We start from the raw sequence: 12,267 nt of genomic DNA, 5'->3' as shown, positions 1-12,267 counted from the left end.
CCTCAGGTTGCGGATAGAGGAGACAGCCTCCAGATATGGAGGGTAGCTGCGAATATATTGAATAAGCAGTCGTGGACAGCCGATAAGGGGTGGTCCTCCAGCTTGGGGGTTGGGCGAAGGGCTAACAACCCATCACCGTAAAAAAACAGCTCGTTACGAATCCCTACAATAAGCCTCGGAATAGGACTGATTCTCTGGCACGACCACAGCAAAGGAATAAGGTTTTGAGATTTGGCACTTGGAACGTAACTAGTCTTTATAGAACAGGAGGGGTAACATTAGTAGCTAAAGAACTAGCTAGATATAGAATAGACTTCGTGGGAGTAAAAGAGGTTAGGTTAGATGGGAATGGCATATCACAAATAGGAGATTACTTGTTGTATTATGGGGAAGAAAACAATAATCACCAATTAGGAACAGGATTCTTTGTTCATAAAAGAATAAAATCAGCAGTAAAAAAGGTCGAATTTATCACTGACAGGTTATCATATTTAGTACTTAAGGGTAGATGGTGCGATATCATAGTTATAAATGCTCACGCCCCTACAGAAGAGAAAGACGACTATATAAAGGATAGCTTCTATGAGGAATTGGAACATACTTTTGATCAGTTACCTAGATATCACATGAAAATTTTATTGGGGGATTTCAACGCTAAAGAAGGACAGGAGGATATTTTTAGACCAACTATTGGAAAAGAGAGCCTACACGTAACTAGTAGTGACAATGGAATTAGATTAGTCGAAAAATTTAATTGTCAAAAGTACAACATTCCCCCATAAGGATATACATAAATATACTTGGACTTCTCCAGATGGATTGACACACAACCAAATAGATCACATCTTGATAGATAAACGGAGACATACTAGTATAGTAGACATTCGAATTTTCAGGGGGGCAGACTGTAATTCTGACCATTATTTGGTAATTGGAGAATTAAGAGAAAGACTATCAGTAGCCAAGCGAGTAGAGCAACAAGCTAATATTAGTAGATTCAATATTTTGAAATTAAAGGACGGGGAAACTAAGCAACGTTATCAGGTTGAAATTTCAAATAGGTTTGCTGCTTTAGCAACTGCTGACGAAGCTGAGGAAGAGTTAGATGTTAATAGCGTGTGGAACAATATCCGAGATAATATCAAAATTGCAGCTGAGCAGAGCATAGGTTATCATGAAACTAAGAAAAAGAAACCGTGGTTTGATGAAGATTGTTGCATTGCAGCAGAAAGAAGGAAACAGGCAAAATTGAAATTCTTACAGGATCCAGTTAAGGAGAAGAGAGATAATTATTTCAATGAAAGACGGGAAGCAAGTCGTACACTTAGGAATAAAAAGAGAGGTTACTTGAAGGAAAAACTGAATGAGGTAGAAACAAATAGTAAGAATAAAAACATTCGAGATTTATATAAGAGTATAAAGGAATTTAAGAACGGATATCAGCCAAGGGTAAACGTGATCAAAGATGAGAATGGTGACTTGCTTGCAGACTCTCCATCAGTCCTAAACAGATGGAAAAACTATTTTGCGCAACTACGTACGTACATAGGCCAAATAGAAATGATCGGGACGAAATTCAAATACAAACTGCTGAGCCATTTATACCCGAACCCACGCTTTCAGAAGTCGAAATTGCGATAGAAAATCTGAAAAAGTACAAGTCTCCAGGTATCGATCAAATTCCAGCAGAATTAATACAAGAGGGTGGAAGTGCATTATATAGCGAAATTTATAAACTTGTACTTGCTATTTGGGAAAAGGAAATTATACCAGAACAATGGAAGGAGTCCATAATTGTATCTATTTTTAAGAAGGGGGACAAAACCAACTGTGGTAACTTTCGAGGAATATCACTTTTGTTGACGTCATACAAAATTTTGTCCAATATTCTTTTGAGAAGATTAGCTCCATACGTAGATTAAATTATTGGGGATCATCAGTGCGGTTTTAGGCATAATAGATCGACTATCGATCAGATTTTTTGTATTCGACAAATAATGGAGAAAAAATGGGAGTATAAGGGTACAATACATCAGTTATTCATAGATTTCAGAATGGCATATGACTCGGTTAAGAGGGAAGTATTATATGATATTCTTATTGAATTCGGTATTCCCAAGAAACTAGTTCGATTAATTAAAATGTGTCTCAGTGAAACATACAGCAGAGTCCGTATAGGTCAGTTTCTATATGATGCTTTTCCAATTCACTGCGGGCTAAAGCAGGGAGATGCACTATCACCTTTACTTTTTAACTTCGCTTTAGAATATGCCATTAGGAAAGTTCAGGATAACAGGCAGGGTTTGGAATTGAACGGGTTACATCAGCTTCTTGTCTATGCGGATGACGTGAATATGTTAGGAGAAAAGCCACAAACGATTAGGGAAAACACGGAAATTTTACTTGAAGCAAGTAAAGCGATCGGTTTGGAAGTAAATCCCGAAAAGACAAAGTATATGATTATGTCTCGTGACCAGAATATTGTACGAAATAGAAATATAAAAATTGGAGATTTATCCTTCGAAGGGGTGGAAAAATTCAAATATCTTGGAGCAACAGTAACAAATATAAATGACACTCGGGAGGAAATTAAACACAGAATAAATATGGGAAATGCGTGTTATTATTCGATTGAGAAGCTTTTATCATCTAGTCTGCTGTCAAAAAATCTGAAAGTTAGAACTTATAAAACAGTTATATTACCGGTTGTTATTTATGGTTGTGAAACTTGGACTCTCACTTTGAGAGAGGAACATAGGTTAAGGGTGTTTGAGAATAAGGTGCTTAGGAAAATATTTGGAGCTAAAGAGGGATGAAGTTACAGGAGAATGGAGAAAGTTACACAACACAGAACTGCACGCATTGTATTCTTCACCTGACATAATTAGGAACATTAAATCCAGACATTTCAGATGGGCAGGGCATGTAGCATGTATGGGCGAATCCAGAAATGCATGTAGAGTATTATTTGGGAGACCGGAGGGAAAAAGACCTTTGGGGAGGCCAAGACGTAGATGGGAGGATAATATTAAAATGGATTTGAGGGAGGTGGGATATGATGATAGAGAATGGATTAATCTTGCACAGGATAGGAACCGATGGTGGGCTTATGTGAGGGCGGCAATGAACCTTCGGGTTCCTTAAAAGCCATTTGTAAGTAAGTAAGTAGTTATTATCTGCTCTTCATTAGAAGAAGCTGACAAATTACCTTAATAGTATAGAAAACAAGGATTGATTCCTCAATGATGACGTAAGTTGTACTGTAATGTTGCACATTTTGATTTTCTAAAGCATTGAATTGAATTTCAGTTCAGCTTTTTTTTTTTTTTGGCATGTTCAGATTATCCGGAATTTCAGATTAGAGAATTCGGACTTGCGGGATTCTACTGTAATACATAGGCTATTTGTCACATCACTGAAATAGAATGCAAGTGTTGGAAACTGCTAGTAAGTACAGAAAGTGAATCAACAATGGAATGGTTTTGAAATTAATGTAAAAAAAATACGATACCACCAATGGAAATATTGAACATGAATAAATTCGTAAATTTAAAGTTGAATACAGTGAAGGTAATTACTTTCTTCTAACCAAACGGACTCTTTTAATCAATAATAAAATTAAACACTATTAGCATGGCATGTATCATTTTGCTTTGAAAGAACTTGCTCTGTAATGTAACAATTAAGCAAGTTACAAGCGTTAATTCTGCGATGCATGCGCGACAATAGAGTCTTGACTGGTATATTACGTATAATCAGACAAGTCCACCGCTGTGGAGTAATGGTTAGCACATGTGACTGTGAAACGAGCAGGCCTGGTTTGAAATCCTGGTTAGGACAATTTACTTGGTTGGAGTTTTTTTCCGAGGTTTTCTCTCAACCAATTGAAGCAGAATTGCTGGGTAACTTTCGGCTGTGGACCTCGGACTCATTTTGCCATCATTAATTCACATATCATCATCATCATTAGAGCTGGGATTCGTATGTAGTAAAAGCTAATATTTTTTAGTCTGTATAGTTTATAAACATGCAAGGCATGCCTCCTACTCCTTATACTTGCCATTCTTGCCATTCAGTACTTCCATTAGTTAGTGCTCAGGGTCTTTAATCCTCTTAACCACCACTTATAAAACAGTGGGGGGTTCAAAAATTGCATTATCTAGTCCTTGTGACTTTTCTTGCATTTCGAGTCTTATGAACCAGGCTTAAAACCTTTTTAACCAGCATCACACTGACTCAACTATATTCGGCGTCATTCTTAACTTTTACTACATATAAACTCTAGCTCTAATCATCATCCATACCATAGCCCGGGTTCAGTTCACGATGCGGCGTGCTGTACTTGTACAACAGTGTGGCCTTTCGATTACCAATCATTCACAGAATAGGAGTGGTAAGGACAATAAACCTCAGGCTGCAGTGTAAGCCTTTGGGTCCCTCCTTCGTACAAGACAAAGAAAATAATCAGACAACCATACTTTCTGTTAATTATTAGTTACGTAATTAATTAGAATTATCTATTTTTTGGATACAACAAATAAAAAGTTTGTACCATATGTGTAAATATATTAAATTTATCCAATTTTCACAGCTCGAATATGGTACCGGTACAAGAAAAGCTAATCCCAAAAATTTTCAGCCCCCCAAGACTTGCCCTTGGGTCATGGCCCATGTTGACTCCTGCATAAATACGTCCCTGCTTCGAGTTCTAGTGCTAAGACTCATACATAACATTATAAAATTTTGTGACATGAAGAAGAAGAAAATTGTCACAATATCATTAGAAAAACCAACAGAAAGGGCTGTCAGAATGTTAGGCATTAGTAAAACAACAATATGCAAAGTACGCAAAGGAGGTAGTTGTCACCAGTAGGTGAGTGTGCCGAGTGTTTGTTGTTTGTTTGTATTCCTTCTCCCCAGTGCTGCCAGCCACCAGGTCTACTGTCCACTTATCCAAGTAATGCACTTGACTTAAATGTAGAGAACAGTCACAAAATTGTGTTCAAGAAATGATACCAACATTGAAGCACAAAAGAACTGGACATGAAGATGACATGTTTGTTACTTTGACATTAGACAATCTGGAATGTTATGTGTGGGTGTTATTTGCAGTCAGTAATAATCAGTCCAGCTACGTGTGCCAGTAGCACTCACCTCTCATCACCTCTAGTGGGTGTTATTTGCAGTCAGTAATAATCAGTCCAGCTACGTGTGCCAGTAGCACTCACCTCTCATCACCTCTAGACAACATTGCACCTTTCAGGGAAGTTTTCTGCTTTGAAAGACAGACTTATATCATTAAACTTATTCAAGAACAGGTAAATGATTTCATTTAATATGTTGGTCAAATATTTGAGTAGTTAAATATCAAAGACGGACATCTGTCATCTCCATAGTTTTGATCTAGAGGCAATTTTTTTGTTTCACAGTGTTCTTTGTAATATTTAACACAATTTATTTTATAAATGTAATGTTAGAGTTTGCATATGGTTTCACTATAACTGGAAAGAGCATGAAAAATTGTATAAAAATCCACAGATATCTAAATTTCGATCTGAGGTCAGATGTCCGCCTTCGATATTAAGCTACTCATTTGGTTCAGTTTTTATTCCAATGTCATTTAAATATATACCATACGTTTTTTTTTTTTTTTTAGGGTAGTGTGTGAGCAAGTCAGTCATCATCCACCAGTATCAGCATTTCACGCAGACAGCAGAGATTTCATATTTCATGGATCAATACACCCTAAACTGAAATTTTGGGGAAAGAGTGTAGAAATTCAACCCAAAGGCCAAGTTACTGTTGAACTTCCTAGGTGAGATTTTCAGATTATAATACTTTTCAATAGTGAACTAGTGAGTATGCTATGGAAGAGAATTTTCTAATAAACAATTAAATTAGTAGTGTGTTGCTCTTAAGAATGGATTAAAATAAAAATATGTGTGATAAATAAGAATACATGCCTATAGGCGTCATTGTGGCTAAAAGTTCAAGGAGTTTTGAAAATTTTAGGATATGAATGTTGTAGTATGTAATAACTAGGGCATGCAAATTTTTACGAGATTTTGCCAGAACACAAGCACTAAGTATATTTTTTCATAAAATATTTATTCTGTCATCTTGTAAATGATACATCAAACAAAGTAATGTTTGTTGACCCATTTTTTTTATTAATTACAAAGAGTAACATTACATGTTTTGGTGTTCTTATTTATATTTATATAATTCAGTATGCCCTGTGTTCAGTGTTTTACAGTAGCAAAGCGTCCATAGACGCCCTGGAAGTGGCGCTTCCTCTTCTGCTTTGTGATACTGATGATTTTATTTCATTTATTTTTATTTTATGTTTTGTCCAATAACATAATTCTCTCATTGCGGAATTGCATCTATTTCCGTTAAAGATGAGTTTCGTCGCGGAATGGAATCTAGAGTGAGATCAGTAAGTTAGCAGAGTAGCCACTTCTAACCTAGCTCTCACTCCACTGGCCGCATCTCCCTGCATTTCCACTATTCGCCACTGCTAACCAACCTCACTTCTCCACTGCCTGCGTCTGCCTGCTTGGAGACTTGGAAACGCTACAAATAGCAGAGAGTCCCCATTCGCAGTGGCCAGTTCACGAGTTGGTGCTATGCAAAGTGTTATTTTTCGTGGTTATTTAGATGTTTGCGTGTTGAAGTTAAGAACTTTATATAAATATGATTTCACGTTTCCATCCATGTCGTTGCTGAAGTTCTTCTGAATTCATGTTGTGAGTGATCATAGTGTTGTTTGATATGGAGGCAGGAAGCTCAGATGTTGGGCGCGTGCTTCCAGCATGTAACAGTAACTCACTTCCCCGTCTCACTTCGCCATCCACTCCGTGCTGTTCAGTTGACCATCTTATTGAGCAGAAGAGTTTCAGTTCATTATGTTACCAAGATAAAGTGAATATTATTCAAAGTGGTAGGCCCTTGGATAATCTTAAGCTAGAAATTCAACAAAAAGGACGTAAAGTATTTACGCGCCACTTTAATATGAAAATGTACGATTCAACATCATGGTTATGTGGTTGTAGTAAATTACAAAAGTTGTTTTGCTGGCCCTGTCTATTGTTTTCCAATGAGAAAAATGTTTGGTCTAAAGCAGGTTTCGATGACCTGACTAATTTTCATAAAGCTCAAAAAAGACATACACTTTCTCAAAGTCATATACAAGCTCAAATCCAGTTAAAACAGTTCGGAAAAGTACGAATAGAATGTAGCTTGAATGAACACTTACGTTCGTCAATTGAGGCCCACAATGAAACTGTTAGAAAAAACAGGAGATTAGTTACTCATTTTATTAAAGTTGCATGTTTCTTGGGGAAACAAGAATTAGCTTTTCGCGGCCACGATGAGTCAGCAAACTCTATAAATAGGGGAAATTATGTTGAATTATTACACGTAAGGGCAGAGATGGATCCCGAACTATAAGCTCATTTAAATAATTCAACAGTTTTTTCAGGATTGTCAAGTGATATCCAGAATGACATCATATTGTCTATTTCAGAATACATGTATCGAGAAATTAAGAAAGATGTAAGTCAAGCCCCCTTTGTCGCAGTTATCTTGGATGAAACGACAGATATCAGTACAAAATCACAACTGTCGACCGTAATTCGGTATGTGAACGTTGACAGTAGTATTGAGGAAATATTTCTAGGTTTTAGGAACATAAGTGAGGACTGTTCCGCGAATGCCCTAGCTCAGAATGTTTTCAATACTTTGATGGACTTTGATTGCGAGAAAAAGTTAGTTGCTCAGACTTACGATGGAGCAGCCGTTATGGCAGGACAACACAGCGGGCTTCAAGTTTGGGTGCACGAAAAATGTCCCCAAGCAATTTTTGTGCACTGCTACGCCCATAGATTGAACTTGGTTCTATCACAAGCTGTTAGTTACATCAAACAGTGTAAAATATTTTTCATCACTCTCACAGGTTTCGGGACATTCTTTTCCAAATTTACAAAGAGGACAGAAGCTCTAGATACTGAAATAAGAAAACGATTTCCCAGTTTAGCTCCCACAAGATGGAACTATAACAGCAGGCTGCTAGAAACTGTGTATGAATACAAAATGGAATTACGCTATTTATTTATGTCCATAAATGAAAATTCCGACAAATGGGATTCTGATACGATTATTTCAGCTGCAGGCCTGCTTTCAAAATTGCAAGACTTTTATTTCAACTTTCTTCTTGTAGTATTCGCTTCAATTTTTGCCCACTCTGATGCACTCTTTCAAGTTCTTAAAAAAAAAAAAATTCTTGATATTAGTGTCTGCATAAAGAGCATTGATAACTTCACTGCTCACCTCACACGGCTCAGAGAAGATTTCCACTCTATATGGTGTAAAACTGAAATCGTCATCTCTCAGTTAGAAAGTGACTTGCTGCACACAAACCGCACAAAGAGAGCTAGACTAGAAACTGTTTCAGGCGAAGATAGGAAATCTTCATATAGAAGATTATTTTTCGAAATAATTGATGTTATGAATGCTAACATTAACCACAGATTCAGTGACATTTCCAAGCTAAAATTCCTCCCTCTTTTAGATGTCAGAAATTTTCACAATTTTCAAAAAAAAGTTCCTGGAAGATGAACTTTCAAATCTAAAAGAGAGTTATGGTAACTTCTTTGACTTCCCTAAATTGAGTCTGTACTGTATAAAGAACTACATATGCACAAAGAGAGTATTGTTGAATTGTATAGGTACTTAATAAATTCTGATCTTACGGACGTATTCCCTGAGGTATACAGGCTTGCCCAACTCATTATAACCATCCCAGCATCTAGCGCTTCTGCTGAAAGATCTTTTTCAACACTGAAGCGCATAAAGACATATCTTCGAAACTCTCAAGGTCAAGATAGATTGTCGTCACATGCTCTTCTTAGCATTGAGAAGGCTTTGCTTGCAAAACTACGAGAATACCGATATTTAATGATGACGTCATGGATATCTTCGCCAACAAAAGTCGGAGGATTGAACTCAACTTCAAAAAAATAAGGTAAGGATTTTCAGGTTTTATAAAAATGTTAACATAATTCAGAAAGCAATTAAATTTATATAATTTATGGCAAATTTGGAAAAGACCCTTCTACAGACGAGCTTCCCCTACTCTTGGACCCACACCTCGCCACTGGTGTTATAAGTACTATAGAAGTTATACAACTCTACAGAGTGGGCAGTTAAAAAGTCCCGAAACATTGCTCGACCAGTCTGCAGCCCATGCCCCATGCTGACATTCTGCTCTATGAAAGTGTGGCTCTCTTTCCGCCTGCAGTCAGTCGTGAGTGAGAGTTCATTAAAGTGTATAGTAATGTTGTGCAATGATGAGATATTCACTGTGTCGTTGTATATTCATCTTAAAGACGTACATCAAGTGCAGAAAGGAGATTTTTGAGGACTAAGTTCATGATGTCTTAATTTTCTTTTCTGTCCAGCCATAGGATGTGTTTTTTTTTAAACTTCTCCACTAACTTCAATATTGCTTTTCGTGTTGGAACTGAACTTCCAGGAAATTTACGTCTAAATGTTTAGCTTGTTCTTGTTCTGCCACACAACTTTTTGCACTCGATATATGTCTTCAAGATGAATATACAACGATGCAGTGAATATCTCATCATTGCACAACACTACTACTTACTAATGAAATCTCACTCACGACTGCACAACACAACACAAAAGCAAACACGTAATACCACACAATATGAAACAACAACTCAACCCATCAAACCAGCAGCACCTAAACTCAATGCACTACCCAAGATACATAAAGATAACATACCAATCAGACCTCTAATCAACTACAAACAGGCACCAGCACACAAACTAGCCACACACATGGTCAAAATCATCAGAAACAACATAAAATTCAGAAAACAGACAACAACAAAAACACTATAGACCTAGTTAACAAAACAGAACAACAACACATTCCACACAGTGCAACACTAGCATCTTTCGATATCACTAACTTATACACTAACATACCGATACAAGACACATTACAGATACAAAAACAAATGCTCACAGACAACAACACACTACAAGAACACATCGAAGAAATCATTGAAATCAAAGACATCATAACAAAGCAAAACTATTTCACACACAACAACAAATACTACACCCAAACAGAAGGATTGCCAATGGGATCACCCATATGTAGCATAGGCTACTAGCAGAGATATGTTTACACAACATAGAACAAACATACATACTCAACAATGAACACAACAAATATGCAGACAACATAATACACTGGCACAGATACGTAAACGACATACTCATACTATACAAAGGAAAAAAAACGACAAATACACAAACTACACCAATACATAAACAAAATACACCCAAAACTCCAATACACACTGGAACTTGAAAACAATAACTCTATAAATTTCCTAGACATCACCATAACAAAAGTTGACAACAAACACACATTCAAAATATACAGAAAACCAACCACCACCACACACATACACAACACATCTAATCACCCCACACAACACAAACATGCTGCATTCAGGACAATGGTACACAGATTACACATCATGCCCATGAGCCAACAACACTACAATGAGGAAGTGAACACAATCAAATACATAGCACAAGAAAATGGTTACAACCCGAACATAATAGACAACATCATAAGGAAGACAAAACAAAAACTCAACAAACACAAAAGCACACAAAACACAACACAAACACAACAACACAAGAAATACATCACACTAACATACGAAAACAAAAACACACACAAAATCGCATCCTCATTCAGAGAACAGAAATACAACATAGCATACAGAACAGAAAACATACTACAAAGACATCTCAACACACAAACAAATAAATACAACTACACAGGTGTATACAAACTCACATGCAATAGTTGCGACAGTTTCTACATTGGACAGACAGGCAGATCATTCCAAACTCGATACAAAGAACACATTAAAGATTAGATTAGATTAGATTAGATCTTTATTAGCCGAATAGAATTACAAGCATTCATGGCATCGTCAGTACACAAGAAAAATGACATAACATACAATATAATACAAAATTAGACTTAATTCTAAATAAATTTAACAATTTAATATTATAGGACAAGCTTGATCTTCAGTCTCCACTGTTCTATCTAGTATCTTCTCTTTCTGCTTTTCCCTGTCTTTTCTTCAACTGTGAGTTACCTGAAACATAAATGGTCAAGGGCAGTATCAAGAAACGTTAAATTCTAAAATTTTAAATTTAGATATTCATTTGTGCAAAATGGCATATGTGTCAATAAAATGTTCTTTACCTCTTTTTTGAATTTTCTTATGTTAAGTTCTTTGATTTTCTGTGGAAGTTTATTATATAAATTGCTGCCTCTATGTGATATGCTGTTAAGACTTCTGGTAAGCCTGTGGTAATTCAGATGTATGTTTTGGGATGTTCTGGTGTTATACTCATGATATGTTGAATTTGTTTTAAAGGAATCTATGTTTTGATGAATAAAGCACACTGTTTCTAAAATATATATGCAGGGTACAGGTAAGATTTTTAGTTCTCTGAAAATTTTTATACTTTCAGTCCGAATAGGAACTTTTTTAATGATTTTGAGTATTCTTTTCTGCAATTTGAGGACTTGTGTCACTTTTGGTGAAGATCCCCAAGTAATAATGCCATATGATAGTATTGAATGAACATATCCAAAATAGACTGATATTAAAAGTTCTATGGATGATATCTTCGCAAGGACTCGAAAAGCATAACATAAGCGACTCAGCTTCTCAGTTAGATATTGTATATGCTTTTCCCATGTTAGACTGGAATCTATCCATATACCTAAAAATTTAGAGCATTCTACTTCCTTAATTATGGTATTACTAAGAACTATGTGAATCTGGTCAGTTGGATATTGATTGAAAGATACATAGACAGTTTTATTTACATTTAATTTAAGCTTATTATTTGCTAGCCATTTGTCTAGTTTCGTTGATGTTGCATTAATTTTCATTTGCAAGTTCTCTTCCTTATTATCACTCAGTATTATGTTTGTGTCATCTGCAAATAAGACAGTTTTCCCTTCAGTTATATTTAACGGGAGATCATTTATGTATAGGAGAAATAATATTGGACCAAGAATTGAGCCTTGAGGGACACCATGGGGCATAGGAACGGATTTTGATTTTACTGAGCCAATTTGTAGGCTACAACCTGTTCCCTATTGCTTAAGTACGAGATGAACCAGTTCCCTGCTAA

At 36.2% G+C, this 12,267-nt stretch overlaps 1 protein-coding gene across 8 annotated transcripts in view; it reads left to right on the top strand.

Annotated features, from left to right (window-relative positions):
• Window positions 1-12,267, top strand: part of LOC138705045 (oxysterol-binding protein-related protein 2) — a 692,509-nt gene that overhangs the window by 520,255 nt on the left and 159,987 nt on the right. For all 8 annotated transcript variants that reach the window (XR_011333553.1, XM_069833613.1, XM_069833610.1 and 5 more), the window contains one exon: window positions 5,657-5,815. Coding sequence is in view for 7 of the 8 variants with exons in the window: in XM_069833613.1 (XP_069689714.1) it covers window positions 5,657-5,815 (159 nt within the window). In the remaining variant the exon portion in view is untranslated. The remainder of the gene's footprint in view (window positions 1-5,656; window positions 5,816-12,267) is intronic.

Source organism: Periplaneta americana, chromosome 8, assembly GCF_040183065.1.
Source record: "Periplaneta americana isolate PAMFEO1 chromosome 8, P.americana_PAMFEO1_priV1, whole genome shotgun sequence".
Lineage (NCBI taxonomy): Eukaryota > Metazoa > Arthropoda > Insecta > Blattodea > Blattidae > Periplaneta > Periplaneta americana.
This window is presented reverse-complemented; position numbering and strand designations above follow the sequence as displayed.